The sequence below is a fragment of the Xiphias gladius genome, chromosome 17, assembly GCF_016859285.1.
Source record: "Xiphias gladius isolate SHS-SW01 ecotype Sanya breed wild chromosome 17, ASM1685928v1, whole genome shotgun sequence".
Lineage (NCBI taxonomy): Eukaryota > Metazoa > Chordata > Actinopteri > Istiophoriformes > Xiphiidae > Xiphias > Xiphias gladius.
In genome coordinates this window covers 13,620,448-13,642,838 of record NC_053416.1, presented here as the reverse complement: position 1 = coordinate 13,642,838, position 22,391 = coordinate 13,620,448, and the positions used below count along the sequence as shown (strand labels likewise).

Below are 22,391 nucleotides of genomic sequence, written 5' to 3'. Positions count from 1 at the left end.
CTTTACAGAGCGCCCCGCAGAATGTGTTAATCTGAGGCATATCATCTGTCTGCTGGTCTGCAATGCCAAACGCACCTTTCCAACCAGCACACACAACGACTATATCTGTTGTCAGGAAAATGAAAGAAAGATTAGGTTCCTTGGTAACTTTTGTAATAACACAATTATTATTCTTGGGGTTTTGGCAGGAGATCAAGTCATTCCAAGTCAAAGTGAAGTCACGTGTCATATCTTTTTTATTTCATTCGCTCTCTTATGGACAGGTGAAATCACAAGTCATTGGTGTCTAAGTCCAAGTCCTAAGTCTTTTTATTTTTTACTATTTTGTCAGGTATGAAGTTATGCGATTCATGACTGGAGTCTGACTCTAGTCCAAGTCATGTGACTTGAGTCAACAGCTCTGCAATTTACTCTGTACAAAAACAGGCTATTTTTATTTTCATCAGTTTTTTTTTTATGAAAGACAACTTTGTGCATGAAGACCAAAACATATTAGTCTGCTCCTAAATACATGTTTGCTTTTATAATACATAGATTACAAAGTGTATGAAATCAGACCAAATCAAAAGCCTTCAATTCAATCAAAGTCAAGAGAAATATTGACTACGCTGGTCCATATTCTGTTTTGCAGTCTTCATTTTCACCGAATAAACACTGTTCACCCACCAAAACACAAACTACATTTAAAAAGTCCCAAACATTTTATTTTCTTATCGTAATTTCACCTTAATGTTTATACTAAAATCATTAGCATTTCTTCACCTTTATATAATGCAGCCTTTTCAATATAAGTATCAATAAGCATGATTAAAAGATCACAATGGCTTTGTTATGTCTGTGTTAAAGAATTTCCCATATCCTGTTATATTAAAATATTTAATATATAGAGTCTGTATTTAAACAGAGGTATAATAATAAAAATTGAGTTCCCATACAAGGCAATTATAGAATTTAATCAGATTGGGAGTCTCATAAATTAAACAATCAGAAAAGAAAAAAAGAAATAAACAAACAGAACAATGATGTCATCAGAGGTGTTCTGCATGTCCAGAGAGAGAAAGGATGACAGAGGTTTTCTGAAGGACAGATCAGACCAATGAAAATGAGTCCACACATTCAAGGCAGCGATGACAGTGAGGTCGATGTGCCTTCAAACACCTTGAACATTTCTACCTTTAACAACAGAGTCTAAGGGTTGGTTCGACACACAATTATAATGACTGAGAAATAAAAAGCACATGTTCTGTCCTTCAGGTACGATATTAAGAGTGTTGTTAGAGCTCAGGTGTTCTGTGTACAAATACTCCAAGTGACACCCAATAACAGTCTTTAAGCACAGACATACGAACCTTCCTTATAAACCTAATCTTAAGCAGACATACATACATACATACATACATACACCGTTTTGATTTGTTTTAGTAAAGACAACTGTGCTTTTTGATCAAAAACACTTCTGTTTGCTGCGACTATCTGAACCTCAGTTAGACAGCATTGTTCTATAAGAATAAACACCAATCCATTTGATCATTGACATACATCATCATCATCATCATCATCATGGATTTCTTGATTTTCTTCTTCCAACGCATTGCTTCAGCTGGGTAAAAAAAATGGCAAAAAAAAAAAAAAAAAGAATCAGAATCCATTCTTTGTCACCCTCCGTCCTCGCACTGTCCGTCACATAGTTTGATTTGAGCGACACTTTGCATCAGTTCAGCTCAGAAGGTTTTCCTCAGAGAGATGCTGGACCACAGCTGGAAATGTAGCGAGAGGCATCGTTGGGTCTGCCTCCCACTGCTTTCAAACACACACACACAATCACACACGCACGCACGCACACACACACACACCATATACATATACGCACACACATACACTGATGCGCTTCCTTTCTTCAGTGTTCCCTCATCTCCACAGTCCCACTGAAGATTATTTGGAGATTTGCTGTTGGAGGTGGAGCAGGAACTCGTAGTACGACAGGGCGGACTCTGTTCGGTCCTCGATCATGTTCTGCATAAAGCTGGCTTTCAGCTGGCTCTCGTCCCTGAGAACACCAAATGATAAAGGGTGATAAAATTAAACAGACATCAGTTGCAGTTGCTCAGTTCTCATTTCAAAGTGGTGACCAAAGGTAATTCAAGACTTGTTTTACTATGAAAACGCTGAGGCTCTTTGGATTGAACACCTTTGATTTACACATTAGCCCTCATTTTTTCCCTTGTTAAATCTACTGGACTGAAACCCTCAAGTGTTTTTCTTATTTCTGTTCCACAAAAGCGCATGTGTAACTTTCATGCTGCTCAGTTTTCTGATTTGTTAATTGAATCAGCTGTTACACTGATTGTTAACAGTTCATTTCAGTCACAGCTTTCAATTTTCTATCATTCACTCAGTGGAACAGAAAGGGACCTTAAAATGACATTAGAATACCTGCCAGAGAGGCTGGAAGACAAAAGTAACTTCACAGCCAAACTGAAAATCTGCCAGCAGCTGTTGGCTGGTTCTAATTTCCCCAAAAAGGAAATAACCATATGTTGTAGTGCTCCTGCTACTTGACTGTTTACTCTCTAATACACATTATGGTGTGTTTCCCCACCTGATGACATGCAGAGAGGGGAAGAATGGCCTCTGATCCCTCAGCCAACCAATGAAAGCTCTGGTTCTCTGTGACTCGGCGGTGTCCAGCTCTGGGAGCAGGTACTGTGGGAGAAGAGCAAGAGTAAAGTTTCCTTCATCAGGGGGAGGATGCAATGTGTGAAACTGTACCTGTACTGTATGTAAGTTAACAGATCTGAGCAATATACCATCCTCAGGACAATTCGTTGGAAAATCCTGGTGCACAGATACGTTAAAGTAAAAGTGGAGGAATGAAGAATGAACAAGTCAGGTGGAAACTCTGGCTTTTAAGTGTGACTGCCTGAAAGTGAGGTTTCCTACCAGGTTATCAGGCACGACAGCATAGCTGGGAACTCCCAGGACTTGTGTGAGGAAGTTGGGGTTGCAGTTCCGTCCGACCCACAGATACATCACCTTTTGGAACAGAATAGGGAATATATTAAATACACTCAATGATAAATCGTGAGTATTGTAGCTCGAGTGCTATCACTGTGAACGTCTGCCCACTTAATTACTGGGTGCTTGAAACATAACAGATATAAAAACTGAAGCTTGTGCTGATGTTTTAATTCAAAGCCTCACTGGATGATAGTACGACTTCACTGTGTTGGCTAGTCAAAACAAGTGTTCTACAGAAGAAAGAACCACCTGAAAATATTCTAAATCTCTCATTCTTACTCAGGATTTCTTCATAATTCAGCCTGATTTTAGTCATCAGCTTCATAATTTCTGTTAGCTCGTTACGAGTGCTTAGTGTAAAACATACTATGCCGGCGTCCATGAGGAAAGCTCCCTCCCGGCTGAGCTTCTCCACAGACAGCTGCAGCACTCTGGGCTGAGGGATGGTCCGCTCGTTGATGTTCAAAGCTCCCTGGGGATGCAGGAAAGAGAGGAAAAGAGATTGCTCAGGAACAGAGGGATACTTAAAAATAACAGTAGATACTACTGGATTCACTGTTCAAGTTTCAGCCCACTGCCAAAAAAAACCCTAGATAGTCAATTGAGAAATGACTAAAAGTAGTCTTTAACACAAATTAAAAACAAAAACAAAACAACACGGCAACTTTCCAACCGAAACAGCTGTGTTTTCCACATATCAGTAAAGTTTTCAGTTTTACTCCCATCGTATCATCTAAATCATAAAACACTGACACATAAAAAAAAAAAAAATCTCTCTTTTGGCCTTGTCTAAAACTTCTGCCTTCAAGGAAACTTCATCCAGGGTCGCTACTTTTTTTCAATGCTGCGTTCACCGAAATCTCTCTCCACTAGCTGAGATGTAAAGGCGCTCAACGGAAATGTCCTTCTCCTCACCTCATCGGTCAGGTCGTCGATACGGTACAGAGCAGGGTGGATCATCAGCATGGTGTAGGCCAGTGGCTGGTACTTCAGCTGACACATGGCAAACACCCGGTCATCCAGCCTGGTGCTGGTGCCTGTCCTGAAGGCTTTCTGCAGGACGCACACACAAACACATACAACTGAAACAATAAAGCTTGATGCCATGTTTTACAACACTTGATCCTGGGAGTAGAAGCATTTTCTCAAGGGCTAGAAAACTGCGGAATAGTTTTATTGTAATGTTCCTTGTAAGCTAAACTAATAAATTCAATAAGACAATACAGAAGACTGAACCCTACTCTCCACATATTTAGATTTCAGGTAGGACTAAGTGTAGAAGGAGATGGAAAGAATTTCAGTGGAGAATAGAAGGAGAAATTTAATGCAAAGCACAAGGAATCGCCCAACAGTGCAGTTGCTGTGCAATGATTGATTGTGTGAAAAAACGGACCTGTTTGAGCAGGGCAAGGATGTAGAGGGGGAAGAGTCTGAGGCAGGCCGGGGCCAGCAGGCCGGGCTGCTGGACTGTCAACACAGACTGCCGGTACGATGAGAGGGAGTCAATAGCAGCGTTAGTCATTGCATCTCTGGCGTCACTGAGACTGGCCGTCATAGAACGGTCCACAGCTGGAGAGAGGGACACATTTCCAGTTGTCAAGAGAAGGACTGAGGATCTCATCTCATTCTCTTAAACACTATATAGAGTATTTAAAAATTTCTGATATTTTGGTGGCCCCCAGTGGTACTAAAAAAACTGACAGAGATAAAAACCAGTTTTCACAGGTATTTGTCTCATTGCTCTTTTTAGGGTTCTTTGAAAGGATTGAATTCTAACTGTGCAGTTAAGGGTGTAGAGGGGATTGTAGAATAATCGGTGATGGTATGAATGGTTGGACTTTCTATGCATATTATGACATGTACCGAAAAGAGTTTGCCGTTATCGCCATGTTGACATTTTGATTGAGAAAATGTGATTGATAGATTAATGTGATTTATAAATTTATGGTAATTTTTTGAGCACGTTGTTAGTAGCGGTACATTATAGTTTTTTTTTTTAATGCAACTTTAAGACTTTTCGTATTGTGTACAGTAATGAGCAGTTTAGAACAGCTGTGGGCTATCAGTCGAAGTAAGGAACAAAACAAATCATTCACACCTTACGTGGCTTCAACTGATTATACATATTCAGTGGTAGTGTTCAAAACAGCTGAAGTTCTACGTTTGAATTAAATGTCAAACTCTTCCGTACCATATTTTGAAGAAAGCAAAATATGAGCACATGTCCCTTAAGTAAATGTCAGATGAGCCCAGACAGATCTGATGACTCAGTATGCAATGGCTGCTAGGCAACCGCAGTCATGTCCATCCGTCAGTGCTTATAACAGTGAAGTGGATGAAAACCCTTCAAGACTATTTACTACAACAATGAGGAATATTATCAGAGTGATGCTTTATAGAAATTTAAGACTATCTGTTTTTTGTATACCTGCATGCAGGCACATGCACGCACGCAAACACACAGAAACTTCTCTTTTGACGAAAATATTCATGTTGAAAACACTCTTTATCTGATGTATTCAGAAAATTATCACTGCCATAAAGACAAAACTCATAGAATGTTGCATGTTTTTACTTTACCAAGTGAAATTATAAAAATAACTGGCGGGCCACAAAATTGGAGGCTATTGCTGGTATTGAACGAAAGCAAATTATCTGATACATACACAGCAGCAGAACATTTTGGTTCTTCAAGTTTTCTTAGCAAGGAAACTGTGACTTGAGGAACATCATAAATTCTAAAATTTAAGAATCAAATCATTAAATATTGTCCAGTATGTATATAAAATAATTATACAACCTGGATGATAATATCCTTCTTAAATAGTCTCATCTGACCTGTTCCCTTGAAAGTGTTACATAATGTGGTACATACCCATGCAAGCCAGCAGCCCAGTAATGGCTTGAACATCGGCTCCAGCAAAGATATCTGACAGAGAGTTGACCACAGGCAGACACAAGGTGTGGACACGGATCCTCCTCTCTCCTGTAAAAGAAAGATCTTGTTACTTGAACAAAAGAGACAGATGAATTATTTCTTATTTTCACAGTGGATTTGAAAAAAAAAAAAAAAAAAACTTCAACAACCTTGGTTGTGTGTGTGTGTGTGTGTATACCTTTGCTAGAGGTGTAAAGCAGAGCAGCTTGGAAAGAGACAACCTGCATGTCGTCAAGGTTTTCCTCGATGGACATCTGAACTGCAAAGCCAGCATCTGGGTTCACGTTAGGGAGGGACAACAGATCTGTGGAGCGCACAAAGAAGTTTCCGTGGAACGTGTGGATGGATAGACCTGCAGAGACAGAGAGGACGAAATCAATCAATCTGGAGTGATAGCACAAAGTCTACCTAACAGAAGCAAAAAAAATTATTAACACTCTAGAGACATTATGTTTTCTTCAGAATGGCTGACAGAGTTCAAACTTTAAAGTCATATATCCATCAGGAACATTTTAATATATACAGAAGAGCTTGTATTGTTTTAGTTTTGCATAAAAAATGATCTAAATAGTATTTTTTGTGTGAAAAAAGTTTATCCCAGCAGCCAGTTACTGTATTATTTACAGTTAAGAAAACACATAATGTGATTTATCATCATTAATATAATGCTGCATAATTACGATAAAATGAAAAATAGCAAATCAGTAAAGTCAACATTGAAAAGCATCTACTAATCAGAAAGGAATGAGCGTTAAACATGAAAAACTTAAAATTCTCTGTCACATCGGGGACATCATCTCATCATCTCATCATCTCTCTTGTGACAACGGACCTTTGGTGCAGCGTATCCTCATGACAGCCTCGAAGCCAATCTTCCTGGTTAAGTATCTCTTCAGATCCTTCTGGAAGCGCTCCACCTGAGCAGGGTTGTGCTGGTGGTGGTAGGAGGGGTAGTAGTAGACGCTCCCTGCTGAGTATCTGGATATGCAGCCTGGGAGAGAGAAGGCACACAAGAGGAGAGAGAAGGCAACGATGAGTCGCTTATTGTTTTATTTATGACACTATAAAAAGTACCCCAATCCCCCTCTCCCTCCTCATGCAAAATTATTTCCCCCTGTTGTTTCCTATGACCGTCATATAACCAGATGATACTCATAAATTTACCAAACTTGATAAAACCCAAATTTGCAGTATCAGGTCAAAGTATCCTGTAATGAGCACTAAATGTGTAAACAATTATCAATAATCCGGTAAACCCTCCTTCCTTCTTTCCTTCTATCCTCCCTCTCCCATCCATTCAGTTGGGGACTCACCAAGCGATGCCAGGTCGCAGTACTGAGCGCTGAGCAGGAACAGGTCAACAGCCACCTGCTGGCCGGAGCAGTCCAGAGCCAGCTTCTTGTAGAAGTCTGTTGCTGGGGATAAGTGCTGGATGTCCTGAAAGGAAAACATAAACAGGTGGACCCATGAGCTAAAAATCTGAATGTAACGCAACTACCCAAAAGTTGTTTGAATCAAGACATTTTCTCCAGATCTTGTTTGTTTGATTGTTGAAAAGCTAGAAAAACATTTGTCCAGAATGCTGGCCCTTTGGCTTCAAGATTCCCCTCTGAATCTCAGCCCTGATATGAAAAGCGATTATTTTTCCATGACTATGTCAAACATTTTGCATGACATTAACTCATTTATTCTGCCTTGTATGTCTGGGCAGTTAAGGGTCTGGCTCAAATTGCCAAGAAAGGGTGAAACAAGCAGGCAAAACAATAATCAGCTATACTTTTGTGCTTCCTCAGAGAATTTTGACCCACCTTGTCTGGTATAGTCCCCAAAATTCAATTATACAAGTGCAGGAGTAATGGCTAATTAGAAACCTGCCATAAGTAAAACAATTAATGGTCATTTTTGGCAGCTTTTGCAGCAATTGATCATTATCCTTTATTCAGTGCATTCCATCTTAAATTAAAAAAAAAAAAATCATATCTGGTATCATAGCACTATAATGAGCATTGTCAACATTTGTAGTTTTAATTCATTATTTATCTAATCTGACATCTGGAGTTTTAAAGTAACATAAAGCTTTTGTACAGTTATTTAATCCTATTGAATGCTCAACACATTTCTCACTGATGTCCTGGGGAAACGTCGTCATCTTACCTTGGCAGATGCCCGCTGGTTGGGGTCCTCCCTGGACTGCAGTGCCCCCACACCGAGATTGGGAAGTTGAGTCTGAAAGACAGACATGCGCCCTCCGGTGGGCGACAGCAGCTTGAAGGCTGCTTGCAGAGCTGATCCCAGAGCTGATTGGGTCTCCATGGTCTTTTCAAATAAATTTGGCAGACTCTTCAGCAGATCCTGCACGAGCTGAAAGACAAATACGGGGTGTGAGTTTTATTTTTGTGACCCATTATTGATCCCTTACGTCATTTCGTCTTTAATTTTTCTTCAAGGAGGTCAGAGCCCTGTAATTTAAGTTTTGTCTCACTCAGCAGTGTGGACACAATGTTTATAAATGAAATAACATCTTAAATATAAAGTAGTTATCAGTTTTACTTAGTATACACAGTAAAGAAATAGAAAACACTAGGCTAAAATTAAGCTTAAAACTCAGAAATATGATGTGATACTAAATATTGGACTGTTGAACATTCATGTTCACAACAGAGCTTTAATCAAGGTGAAGTTTCTTACTTCTTTGCATTCATTGAGGTTTACTAGAAGGCTGTCTGGTGTTGGTAAAAAGATATCTGTGAAGGACAGAAAGTTATTATTGAAACAAATATGCAGTCATATACACACTGATATTTCAATAGTGATGAGACTCATTTTCAAAAGTGCAGCTACTATAAATTGATTGAGTTAAACAAAACCATTAAAACAAAGAACTTGTCTGCTGTGCAGTTTGAGATCATGAATTAAATCAGAAAAGTTCGACACCATCTTGACGACTTCTCTGTGTTATCTTTTGGATTTTAGTACAACATTTAGAAATTTGGATCCAGGTGAATGTTTGAAAAGTTTTACAAAAACTGCTTACATCACAGTCCCGTTCACTGACCCAGGCAGTCTGTGATCTCTTGATACTTTATATATTTATCAGCTTTAAATTTTCCGCAGTCTGCAGACAGCTGTTGTAGCATTTGCTGTTGGCTGTGTCTCACCTTCAATGTCTGACACGATGAGCATCTGAGGCTGGGAAAGCCCCTCCTGCAGGTTGTAGAAGTGGATGGTGCTGTCGAAGGTGATAAAGCCTACCTTTGTCCGCGAATCTCCAGGAAGCCTAGGGCACACACATACACTTACATAAAGAGAGCACTCTGGCGACAGGGATAATCTACTGTCATCTTTCTTTACAAAGCCCCACATCAACCTTACAGTAAGAAGTCCTTTTGCTTCTGCTGAGTTATATTACTTCACTTTATGGCATTTTAATTAAATAACTATTTACCTATTTTTCCCAGTTTCTATTAGAAATATTTACATGTTGGCCCACTGCTGAATGAATAAAGGAAAACATTCATTCCTATTAATAAGGTTTATTTATGTAGGATTAAATATCTTCATGAACAACCTCAAATATACTGGTTTACCTACACATGCAATGTCAAACATCTACACTGATTTTGTGTTTCGGCCCTCCGTAGGCTTTAATAGCAGTAGGAAAAATTAACTTAACATCTGTAATGACTGGAAATTAAATGTTGTTAAATGTACATACGCATTGATGTTGTCCAGCAGTGACTGACAGAACACATTCAGGTAGCCTGTCTCCACTGCATTGTGGGATACGTCCAGAACGAAGAGGTAAACAGCAGGCTGCGGTGGCCTTAGCTGGACAAAGTCAGGGCAAACACATTACTTAAACACAAGGCCAATACAAAGGCACCATCTATCACACATTCAGATTGCTATACAATTTGTACACAACACTGAGCATGCCGATAACTGTTCAGCTCTTAAACAGCAGCAGCATTAATAAAGCTGTTGTAACCCACCATGTATTCTGAAGGAGCAATGAACTCAATAGTGGCGTTCTGGACCTCGGGTCTTTTGTGTGGTTCTCCATATGATCTGCTGACTGGGTTGTACATAAACTCCTCTGGAACTACACACAGACACACACACAACATCCAGTAAGATTTTAGTATCAAATAGTACACTATGTACTTTGTGTGAGATTTAATTCTCAATTTGAAAAGAAGTGTATCCACTTCAAATGCATCCCTTTATGCACTGTATTACTACTATTATTACATATGCACGATACAAAAATCATCTAATAAACAGTAGACAACTTCTTTCTTTTTCCATAATCTAATCATGCTTAAAGTCTCCAAGATTAAAATATCTTGTTCAAGAGAGACCTGGCCAAGAGGGCAACATAAGAACATTGTTACAGAAATAAATACAAAACAGACATAAACAGACTAAGACAATCTTCACACACAACAAATAAGAATAAATAATACCCAGGTATTATATAAGATACATAAATGTGTTTGTTTCCAAAACTATCAAACAAAGTAAAAGCACGAGTTTTGCCAAAAAGTGGTATTTTTCAGATTATTTAAGATTGACGAGAATTCACCAAAGGTAAAAAAAAGTAAAAAGTTAAAAAAAAAAAAAAAAATTCCCTGTCATTTTCTCCATTTGTTACTTAATGGGAAGTACATTTTGCTGCTGTATTAGTTTGGCCTCTTGTCAAGTGCCTCCAGCATTCTCACTGACAAAAGCTCTTTCAGATGATCATATCTCTTTCATCACAACTCTCCCATTTCTTACCATCATTGACCCGATAGCACAGGTTGCACTTCCACCTCCTCTGGTCCAGGAAAGAGACGAAGGGGTTGATGTATGTTCTGCAGGACCGACATCTGACGATGGTGCTGGATGTCACCACAGGAAGTTGCTGCATGAAATCAACCAGAAAAGCCCTGTGAGAAGTGCCTCCAGGCAAACTTGTTTTCTTGTTTGCAGGTCACTGTAATTGGCATTTCAATAAAGACTTTCTTGTTGCTGTCTAAGTTGTGCTATGCCTCTGTTGTCTGTCCTCAATTAACACAGGAACAAACACAAATTAATTCTGAAAGATATTGCTCAGAGGCATATTTAGTCAGATCCTATTCTGAAAAAGGTGTTTAGGGAATTCAGTAAAAGTCTGATATAGTTATTTTATCTAAGTCTAAGGAAGAGATGAGGCTGTAGATGATTTTAAAAACTTATTCAGCAAGAGTTTTGTTGAGCAAACAAACTAATAATTTCTCCTGGAACCACTTTTCCTCACATTAATGTAATAAAACAAATACAGATTCACACCCTTATGTGCTGCATATTGCTTAAACAGTGAAGCAGCGGTGACCACCTGCACATCAGAAAATGGCTCTGGAGTGCATTGCTTAAAGGTATCACTGGCTCCCGTTGTAGGGATCTTATTTACTGAACATCATGTTACAAGTTAATCAGAATGTTTACATACAAAACAAGAACAAACAAGAAACCAGAGGAATCAGCAGTGTACTATGATGTTTCCTTTAATCCCTTCACACTGCTGCCACAGAGATACTTTTCCTGTCTGACATCTTTCTCATTAACATGCTACAACCAATTAGAAACCTGTTTAGGCGCAGAAACTGCCAGAAAAATTTGGTTGCCCCAGGAAAATTATAGCAGTGTTCACCATGTTCCTCCTAATACCCTAACGTCTTGATCCAGGTTTCACATTTACATGACATCTGAGAAATAACATTATTATAGAGAGCTGACAATAACAAGGTTAATTAAGTTGATGTACATGCACTGACCGATGCGCATGCACATTAAATATTGAACTGAGGTGTTACCGAAAGGTCTTTAAAGGGGTGGAGCAGTAGGCCCAACGGCATCTTGGCTTTATTGAGCAGAGACTGTGTCTGGGGGATGCTGGTCAGCGTACAACGGAAAACCCTGGAGATACACAAACACATAAAGGTACTGTACTTGAACTGGATGAAGAGAGATTATCTTGTCTCTGCTGTTTTGTGTGTACCAAACAGTATGTGGGTGACTGGGTTATGTTAATGGACAAACACGTAAATGATCATCTGGGGGTTTAATCTATGTCTAGGAACGTCACCAAAGGCAAGTTAATGCTTATGCCGATCTACTGAAAATGTGTCCAGTTGCACAGTTGGCAACCAAACCATTATTTCTTCACTGTAAGCAGTAGTTTAACAAGCGAACGGTCTCACTTTTGGAGCACATAATAATTTTCTTTGCACAAAATTACATAGTGTAATTTGAAAAATTAAAGTGAAAATACTTAATATCACAGTAATATGAGTTTTTAAGAATAATAACATAATCAAATGAAAGAATAAATATAGACGCTGTTGATATTAGTCCACCATGGCTTACTCTGGGTTGCAATTAATCTTCTGCAGATCCTGGGGCAGGCAGGGTGTCGGGGCAGGGATCGGGCTTGGTGGCAGCAGGTTCCTCTCCTGCAGCAGGTTGACCACTATCAGGGCCTCTGGGGTGCTGGACTGGAGGCTCATGGCCGCCAAGGACGGGCTCAGCTGTGCCGGCCCTGGGCCACCAGGTGGCTGAGAGAAGGGAATACAACAAGCTATTTAGCTGATCTATTTACCAAAAACATATAACAGCCAGATCAGTTAGCATAGATGGCCACCCATGCTATAATCGACTGGTGAAGATACCTGCTGATATCACTGCCTCCAACTTTGGCCACTTTAAGGTCAAAAGGATTTATTAATAAAGAATTTTTATCTTGTCATAGCGCAGCCAACATAAAATTCAATATTTAAAAATTTTTTACAGACATGGATGACACTGACTACAACCTATTAAGTGACAAAAATACAACAGCAATCAGTCCGATATATCAGCAAACCAACTAATTTGCTGGCATAAACATAAAAATTTGTTTAGGTATCTTAATACTGTAAATAATAAAAGTATATCACATAACAAATAAAGCAAGCTGTATGTAGATTCTGTCATGCTGTAAAATTAACCTTGTTTTGTCAGCTTTGCTTCTACAAATACACATTTACACTGCATACACACACAAATGCAGATATATCTCAATGACAACTTAACATTTCCATATAGTCTTTACAGATGGAAGGGTTTTGCATGTGTACTAGGTGAAAAACAAATGTATGACAGAAGTGGCAGAGCACATTGCTCAACACCCATTAAGAACGTGTAAAAAAAAAAAAAACATGTGCAAAATGCTCTAACAGTACAAAATTCCGTGCAAGGCTGTAACTTCCATCTCACCTGCTGGTATGGCTGAGGTGCTTGAGTGTAAGGCTGCGTGGCGGCTTGCATCGCAGGGTGCATGGGGGAGCTGGCATTGTGGGGAGCCGAGGTGTTCTGGTACCCAGGGGGGAGGGAGGGGTAGTGACCCAAGTGCCGACCAGGTGGTCCGAGCTGGGGCAGACCAGCTGTGAAGGAAAAGGGGACAGAAATAAATTCAATTTACATAGGCAATTAAACTCGTTAATTAGCAGGGGGCACTGATAAAGTGAACCCTTTTCAATGATAAGGCTGGCCTTACTCTATATTTTTTTGATGTTAACAAATCCCATTAAAAAAAAGTCTTTACTGATGATGTAATTCTTTAAAAACAAGTTACAAATATGTAGTTTCATGTTTTAAAAAGATTCTTTCTAAAAAACAGCTGGGCACTGTCGCTTTTAGCAAACATTACTCAAACAGGCGTAAATGGTGCATTTGCTGGGGACTATTTACAGCTGTGGATTAATACACATTTTGTGGCTGATGAGTATTTACAGCAGCATGACGGTGTATGCGGGACTGACTCAAAATTAACAACAGTGGCAGTGTTCCGTGATAATGAACGAACATGTTACACAGTGTAATGATTTGGCTCACTGATGTGTTTTTAAATAGTTTGTGGAGAACAGTGGAGGTTAATGGCACGGAGGAATAAGCTACATCAGCTTTGGCTACACAGACAATAGTGGTTTGTGGGATCAATTCATTGCTGGTTTTGGAATTTGTTGACAATAATAAAAATATACAATAGCCAGACACGTCCTTTAAACCTAAGAAAATTAGAGATTTGTAATTGGTTACAATGCACTAGAATTGATGCATTGATGTACTCTGGGGGAGTTCTAAACCTGCGATACTGTGTAGCTAGCCATTTTATACATGAAAATCAATGCAACAGGTCATATTTTTTAAGTGTTACAACAGTACTGAAGAAAGGGTTTACTAGTAAAGATTGTAAAATAAAATGTAGAAATGCTTTGCCTCCTCCAAAAACGGTGATGTGAATTAAAAGAGGACCGTTTACCCAATCACTGCATGTGTGGCTGCTATGAAACCCCATTTAGTAAACGCAAGCGTGTGGTTGTTGTGAAAAGAATCTAATATGTGGCAGAAAATGGCCTTACCCATTTTGTTGTCAACATGATTATAGCTGTTTGATGTTTGCGGGCCATTGCCAGCCACAGTTCCTGTTTTAAAGCAAACACAGATTTGATGAGTAATTTTGGTGACACTTTTCACTATTCCTGTCCCGAGTCCCCTAACCACAGAAGGTAGATGTGGAATAAGATGAACTACAGTGCAAGATGTATGAGATGCACACAAAGGCGTACTAAGGTATAACATTATCAACAATACTAGTGATGATACTAGTGACAGAAACTGATGGATGGTGTTTTAAGGAAACATTTGGTGCTAATAAGATGTTTATTCAGAGGACATATGGGAGATATGATACTAACAAGACATATGTGTTACCAGGGATGCACTGATACTAAAAAAATACTGGGCTAAAGCAGCACTAATACCCAGCTATATAACTCTAGGTTATATAGATCAAAGCAAAGCATCTTGACTAATATCAATTAACTAATATAATTATTTTCTGCATTGTTCTGTAAAAGTAACAGATTGGAGCTCAGTATTAGCTGATTCTGCAGAGCTTCAAATCTGGTATCTATTTAAGGGATTGAAAAAAAAAAAAAAAAAGAATTAGTGCATCCCTGGATACAATGGACAACAGCACGGAGAGGACAGGATGAGCACTACAGCACTGACACAGCATCTAACAGCTACTGACAGATTTGGCCACACCTGGACATTCAATATCCCCCTCCTGGCAGTCGGGCCCAGTGGGGGACAAAGTGCTGTTAACAGCCGGCCCACACTGAGCTGGCATGTAGAGGAAGGAGGGGAGGGACCGAAACAACGGAAGGTGATCAGAAAAAAAAATGGCTGACTTGTAAGTAGAATGACACACAGTTCCTGTTCTAAAGTGATATGTTATCATGATCATCACAGACAGCGCTCACACTTAATAATAAGCACAGACCCACAAATTGTTTGTACTTCAAACGTCTAATTAACATTGCATATACTGTAATAATAATTGCCTCGTGTGTGGGAAAAATGTGCTGTACTGAGTTTGACCTCTAACATTTCCACAAACTTACAAACCTAGTTAAAATATACCATTATCTATATGTCTAGAAAAACAACTCATTATGTAGTTTCATGGGAAACTGGCTCCATTTCCTTTATTGTTAAGCAAAGTTGAGTCCAACACTTTTAAAATAAATTGTTAGTCTCAGGTTGCTGAGCTCATACCAGGCTGTAAGCACCTTTAAGACCATTCAAAGTGAATTGCCATTATAAAATGTAAATAAATATACAAAGTGATCCAACAAATCTAAACTAGTTGTCATAAATGAAGACAAAGCACAAGTAAATATGTCAAGATTTAAAAACAAAAACAAAAAAAACCTTACCATCAGCTTTGGGGGGTGGAGGTGTGGCATTGGTCACTGGGGGTCCAGTGGGAGGTGGTGTAGGTTTCATGGCTGGTGGTGGGCCTGTAAGTGGGGGTCCTGTAGTTGGGGGCCCATAGAGAGGTCTGCTTGGTTGGTATGTGCGGGAAGCCATGGGATTCATTGGTGGAGGTGCAGTGCCTGGGGAGAAAGACCCTGTTAGCTCTCCAACTGATGATAATTTTCATTGTAGATTTATGCATATTTATTTAATATATAGATTCATTTTTATTTTCCTTTTTGATTAATCAACTACTCATTCAGTATATAAAACATCAGAAAATAGTGAACAATGTTCATCACAATTTCTGAAAGAGAAAAAGTAGTAAATCCTCAGTTTTCAAAAAACTGCAACCAGTGACTATTTTGTTTCTTTGATAAATGACTAATACGATTAATGAAATATCAGAGTTGTTGTTGAATCCATTTTTTTCAATTGACTTATTGCTTCAGCAGTAGTTGTAATGAGATGATGGTACAGTTTCACCTACAATCACCATCATCTCAGGTAAAACTGTTATCAGTGAGTCAATTTAAGCAGAGTTATGACTTCTAAAATTATGTTAGCGTTACTGTGTCGTGTAAAACAAGAGCCCTCTGTAGTGTTGCCTCATATCATGTAGAAGAACGACATGAGGCATCACAGAGGCGTTGTAACGTTATAAGCTCTGACTGGAGGTGACAACAGCTGGTGGTGCTAATGATCCACAGCCAGCTAATGTGAGAACTGTGACGGAGCCAAGTCCATCTCTACTGACAAACCAGCCAGTTCAAATGTATCTGAACCAAAAATAAACTCCTGATGAACTCATTGATTAATAAAGGAAACAAGCATGTTAACTTTTGTGTAAACGGTGTAGACAACACCAATCCTTTCACAGTTCACTGAAGGCATGGTGTATTTAAAATGCCCTGGGTAATTACTCTAACAGCAGCAACAGAAAATATTAACTGCCAATCATAATCAAATTATTATCGATCTATAAAGAAAAATCTATAATATGAGGGACACACGTAAAGAATTTATTAGATAAGAGATCAAACTTAGATGAAGCTGCATGATAATGACTAAAATGACTTTACTACACATTGTGCATAGTGCATTTTTGCGTTTTATATTGATGTTGTGCTATTTAACATTTATTGAAACATTTTACTGACGAAATAATCGGGACTAAACCATATAGAACTGCACAATGAAAATTTCAGCAGCAAACATAATAGCGCATAAAGTGTTCCACAGATTATTGTGGCTTGTGGTGAAATGTGAGAAATTTTACAATTGCTTTAAATTGTGTGACATTTTAAAGCAAGAAAGTAGTCAACAAAGTATACAGTACTTCTCCAAAAAAACCTAACCAATTCTCTGGTTAGCCACCATTTCACTGTCACCATTGTACTGGGTAGATGTGTCCTAATGGTGCTGCTGGGGGAAAGGTCACTAAACTCAAGCAGACTCTTTTTGTTGGGGTGTGAACGTGAACAAGAATTCTCAATTCAAGTCAATTAAGATAGCTTAAAAAAAAAAAAGAAAAAAAAAATCAAGGTTATTTTACAAATGAAAAATCATTCAGACACTGTGGCCACAGATTACACAACCTATTTCTGTCATGCTCATATCATTGAGCAAGCCACCTCCTTCAGAGAAAATTATAAGGACTAGTTGGCATACACAGTTACTGAGATTCTCTACAAGTGTTTTTTTTGTTTTTGACACTATGAGCTAACTATTTCTCAGTGAGGACAACCCTTAAATTCTAAACCCTTAAATTAAACTACTAACTGCATCTATCAAAATGTTAACAATGCAAGCAAGTTAAATAATTTATTTAACAATAAAAACCTGCACCAGGAAACTGAAACTGAAATCTGGATGTGTCCTAAAAGCCATATCGTACTGCTACATAAAAATCCCATTGGAAACAATAGGATTCTTGATTGAACTTTGTACAAATTCAGAGTAAATGACTCTCTGTAACTGGGAGGGAGCCAGAGGCAGCAACCATCCAACATGTTCAGTGTAGGAGCAGAGGGCAATGTCCAGCTCCAACATATCACCATTCTAGATATGAATATCTGCAACACGTCACTGAAAGACAATGAAGGCAGAAAGGCACAAGATGAAAACTGTGCTATAAAAAGTTATTGGACTGGGACAGACGTCGATATCTTAAAAGTACAGTCTATGTTATTCTATGTTTTAAAATAATTAAAGCGATTAAGTGATGGGGACCCTCAACATTAATTGGCTAAAGTTCACTGGTCTGATTTTGTTGAAACTTGAAAGGATGATTAATCTTTTTATTGATTTGAGCCAAGGAGTGTCTGCATTATTAGGGTCACAGTTTCTACAACTGAGAATCAGTGCCTCATCTCTGTGTAATTATTTCATCCTTCATTTGAAAAATAAAATTGTATTGTGCATTTGGTACGTACAATGGTTGTTAAAAGTTTGGCTGTCAGTGGAGCCTTTGTGTTTCTACCTGGCTGGGTGTATCCGTGCAGAGAGGTGGGGGGCATCCCAGTGCCTGGAGCCTGGGTGGGACTATGGGACACATGGGCTGGTGGTGCAGAGCTGTAAGCTGCCGATGACGGTGGCGGCGGCGCTGTCAAGCTTGAAGCTGGGTTCACATGATTTGCCACAGGGCCGCGGGGAGGCGTGCTCATGGAAGTGGCTTGCCCCATTGGTGGGGGAGCTGTGTTGTACTGCCATTTGGGAGCCATGGATTGTGGCTGCTGGGGGTTTGGGTAGTAGCTACTAGATGATGCAGCAGGAGGAGGGGGTGTGGCCTGTGCAAAGGGCAACCTGGGACCAGGGCTGGGACTGGCAGACTGAGGAGGGGTACTGGATGGAGGACCTCCCATTGGAGGCCTGGTCAACAGCGGCTGGCCTGGGGGAGCTGGGTATGAAGTGAGTGGTGGGCCAGGCTGGTAGGAGCTGACTGGGGGAACAGACTGGTATGCCCCAGAAGGGAAGAGTCCAGGGCCTGGGGGTGCGGGAGCTTTGGCCAGCATTGGATTGTAGGTTGGCTGGTGAGTCATGCCATAGGTGACCCCTGGTAGCTGCTGTAGGGCAACTGGATTCTGTGATGGACCTGGAGTCACGAAGAAGAAAAATAAAGGCATTATAGGCAATTTAGGGTATTAAAAAAAAAAAGAGACAACAGGTTGATGTACACTTAGTTATCTGATATTTCTTTTAATAAAAACAACACACATCCACTCATCAAATGACACTAAAGCCCTTTCAGAGTTGCACTTTTAAAAATGTTCTGGCAATTTTACATGTCAACTTCATGTGGAATATTCTTCTTTCTTTCAAACTATTCGCCAGCGGTGCTGTCACTGTTAAGAACAGGCTGTTGGACTCCCTCTTGTGTACCAAACGCCAAAATGTGTACAAGGGTTGTGGCTCTCTAGGTTACCGTTTTTTCATGCTTGACCAGAGCCATTATGGAACATTTCTATAAGGTAACCTTATGTTTAAAAGTTTAGAAGCCAAGCCATTAGCTTCCCAGACAGATGAAGCCAGGAATGTTACAGATTCCATGTCTGAAAAAAGCCTTTGTTTGTGATCCAAGTGCCTCTTATTTAAAGCAAAGCTTGGGTTTAAATCTGTTCAAAAAGATATATGAAAAACACATGGCACAGTAACGGTAGCGACAACACCGGGGGGAAAAGCGCTCAGATCCACCAAATGACCAATGAACTGACAGGCCAGGGTCTAATCTCTTTACCTGGATTTAATTCAACATGATCTGCTCTAAGTGAGTGTGGGGCTCTAAAGCAAGTCTGGCCATACTTTATTGAACACAGCAGTAGTAAAACACCACAGACACTTCTGCACAATTAAAAATGCTCTGATTGTGTATTTTGCGGGTACCAGGCTAAAATTTCGCATTTATTCCTAAATTTCCCAAGTGCTGAATTTAAGTACCAAGAACAATGGTGTCATACATAGCAGATAATGCAAGATCTTTCCAACTGCAAAAAAACTGATAAAAAAAAAATACTTATCCAATATAGTCAGTCAATCAATCAAATGTTGCCTAAATAACAATCTATCAGGAATCAGTGCTTAAATTGCAGCATCGGTGTACTGCGGTTTGGACCCTAAATGATTACATAATGCAAACAGATTCACTACTATCCACTTAGTCCTGCACTACATAACTGGAAGCAGAGCTAAGTCAGCAGAGTGAGAAGAGATTAGAAAACAACCCCTCTCAATGAGCAAAGATAGACGAAGGCACATAATCCACCACAAATCTTTGTCCTTCCTAGGAGCAGGGAAATTTTAAGAACTAAAGCTCCTAGTCAGTTACAGCTCCCGTCCAATCAGAAAGAACCTGATGTGGAATCAGACCTCTCAGCCAAACACAAATCCACCCACTGAGAGGTAAAACATAATGGAAGTCAGTTAGAATTTTTTTTTTTTTTTTTAAATGAATAAAAAAAAAGTTTTGAAATGGTGAGCATTTGGTTAATGAAGTCTGGAGATCTTTACCTCCAACCCTAAAACTGAGATTTTTTGTAAAAATAAAAGAGCTTTCCAATGGGAAGTGGGATATTGCAGTTATTAAAAAGGCATCTTCATCACTTCAATCATGTACTGCCAGCAAAGCTGCCTGCTTTTTTTTTTTTATTATTAAATGTCTATTAGAATGGCCTAAGGATATAGAAGAACAAAGCAGAATGACATCTTTTATGTCGCTGGTGTATAGAAATAAGGCTGTCTGGGAAGCCTTTACTATTACAGTCTTTGGAAGAATATGCTAGAAAATATAAATTGAACGAGAGATGAAACACTCAAGTGTGATCTAATGTGAGCTTACAGTAGGTAGGTTCACTACATTGGCCTTCATTCTTTATGCATGAAATTTATGGCCGTCCTATGTTATGATCAACAGTTGTGGAAACATTTTGGTATGGCACTATATGAATTGCAAACATGCTGATCTCTTTGCCATGATTGATGACAAAGCTACTTAAATCCAATTGATTTGTTCATTCACCTTAAAGATATCCCATGATAAGAACTAATTTACAAGCATTGTTCTGAAAACTCATCCCATTCAACTTTAGTGGCATGTTTTCATTCTGTTTCTACTGTCAGAAAAACACTTTGTTTTCAGATTGATCAGATCTGGATTAGCATCCTTTAGTGACACTAATTGGAAGTTCAGACACACGTTTATCTACAGCTTTACAAATCCAAACAGATGCTTTATAAAGTCCAGCTGTAGTTGCTTCGTCCGCACAGTACAAGAGAGGTCCTTCCCATGCATGGATAAGAAAACGCTGCTGAAGGCTGCACACAATCACAAATATGTCAGTTGTCACGGACTTGGTTTAGATTTTTTTCCCTCAGCGTTTATGGGACCCGTTAGAAATGTGTGAATAATCCCAAACTGAAGTAGGTATCTGGTTGAGCCTGTAGAAAGCACTGCAGCAACCTATCTGGATCATCCCCAATGTGCCACATGTACAGTAAAACGTACGACGCAAACAAACCAGAGCTATTTAGCCTGCTAAAAAATCCGTATTGCACAACAACAGTGAGAGAACTAATAAACCCGCAAATGGGATTACTCGCTGGAAATGACACTATACAAGGGAAAATCCTACAGAGACGCGAAAAGACAAGTCAAAGCTCGTTAGTTGTTTTTAAAGTGATAGGAAACGTTCTGGCTAACCGAGCAGCTTGACAGGAGAAGAATACAAGTGCTAAGTTAAGGGTGCGATCACATCATCGCAGTCATGTTTACTGTTTACATCTGTCTTAAAGTTACGATGAACGTTCACCCATCGGTTTGTCACTTCAACAAACCAAAGGTAGCAAACACTGACTAAATTCCGTGAGCAAGATAGTTGTGCTTAGCGTACCTTGACGATAGCAACTATTTTGGTCATCCTAAAGCAGTAAGGTAACATAGGTCAAGATTAACCACAGTTATCCCGGCACAATTACACTTGACAGTTCGCTCTTGCTTGGCAACCTTACGTTACAGCGTTACTAAGCAAAGCAGTTAGCGAACTGTTAGCAGATAGCCACAGTGACAAGATCCAATACCTGCTGCTAGTGTTAGCTTGTTACTTGCGTCGATTGCTACTTGGCCTTTAACCGATTTTACCTAAACTTAAATGTTACTCACCATTCACATATGCCTGCCCCGTCCCTGTCCCGCTCTGAGAGTTGATTCCCGCAGTTGACATCTTGAAACAGACACCAGGATCTAATTTAGAGGTGCTTAGTTGGCGAATAGCTAGCTGCGTCTTTAGCTAGCTACCTAGCTGGCAGTCGCGGGGTAACGTTCAAACCAGTGGCTCTGACTATGTGGCGTTTAGTCAAAACGTTGTCCACGGCGACTTCTCCTCGTTTCTTTTAAAACACGTTAATTAGCTGACTTCCTGGCGATCACAGGGCCATGGCTCTTACCGAAACCCCGTTCGACTAGCTACGGGTGAGTAACGACAGGCCTTGGCAGAGTAATCGTGTGAGACACTTCTCCTCTTTCACCGGAAGTTGGGATCACCCAGCAGGATCAACGTAAAAATCGTCGGGCATGCGCAGTGTGTACACGTGGCATTTCCTCCTGTGCTCTGGATTT

At 39.6% G+C, this 22,391-nt stretch overlaps 1 protein-coding gene across 1 annotated transcript; it reads right to left on the bottom strand.

Annotated features, from left to right (window-relative positions):
• Positions 1–446: 446 nt before the first annotated feature.
• sec24a (SEC24 homolog A, COPII coat complex component) lies at positions 447–22,378 on the bottom strand. Its single transcript, XM_040149956.1, has 23 exons — positions 21,936–22,378; positions 18,264–18,875; positions 15,742–15,921; positions 14,380–14,442; positions 13,235–13,401; positions 12,347–12,534; positions 11,794–11,896; positions 10,736–10,862; positions 9,949–10,058; positions 9,672–9,784; positions 9,115–9,233; positions 8,645–8,700; positions 8,111–8,317; positions 7,270–7,393; positions 6,789–6,947; positions 6,135–6,308; positions 5,894–6,004; positions 4,412–4,587; positions 3,934–4,071; positions 3,386–3,490; positions 2,941–3,033; positions 2,600–2,703; positions 447–2,047 (listed from the first exon to the last, which is right to left on the bottom strand). Exons 1-23 carry the CDS (start codon positions 21,994–21,996, stop codon positions 1,933–1,935), a joined length of 3,405 nt encoding a protein of 1,134 aa, XP_040005890.1. The 5' UTR covers positions 21,997–22,378; the 3' UTR covers positions 447–1,932.
• Between the last annotated feature and the right edge of the window lie 13 nt (positions 22,379–22,391).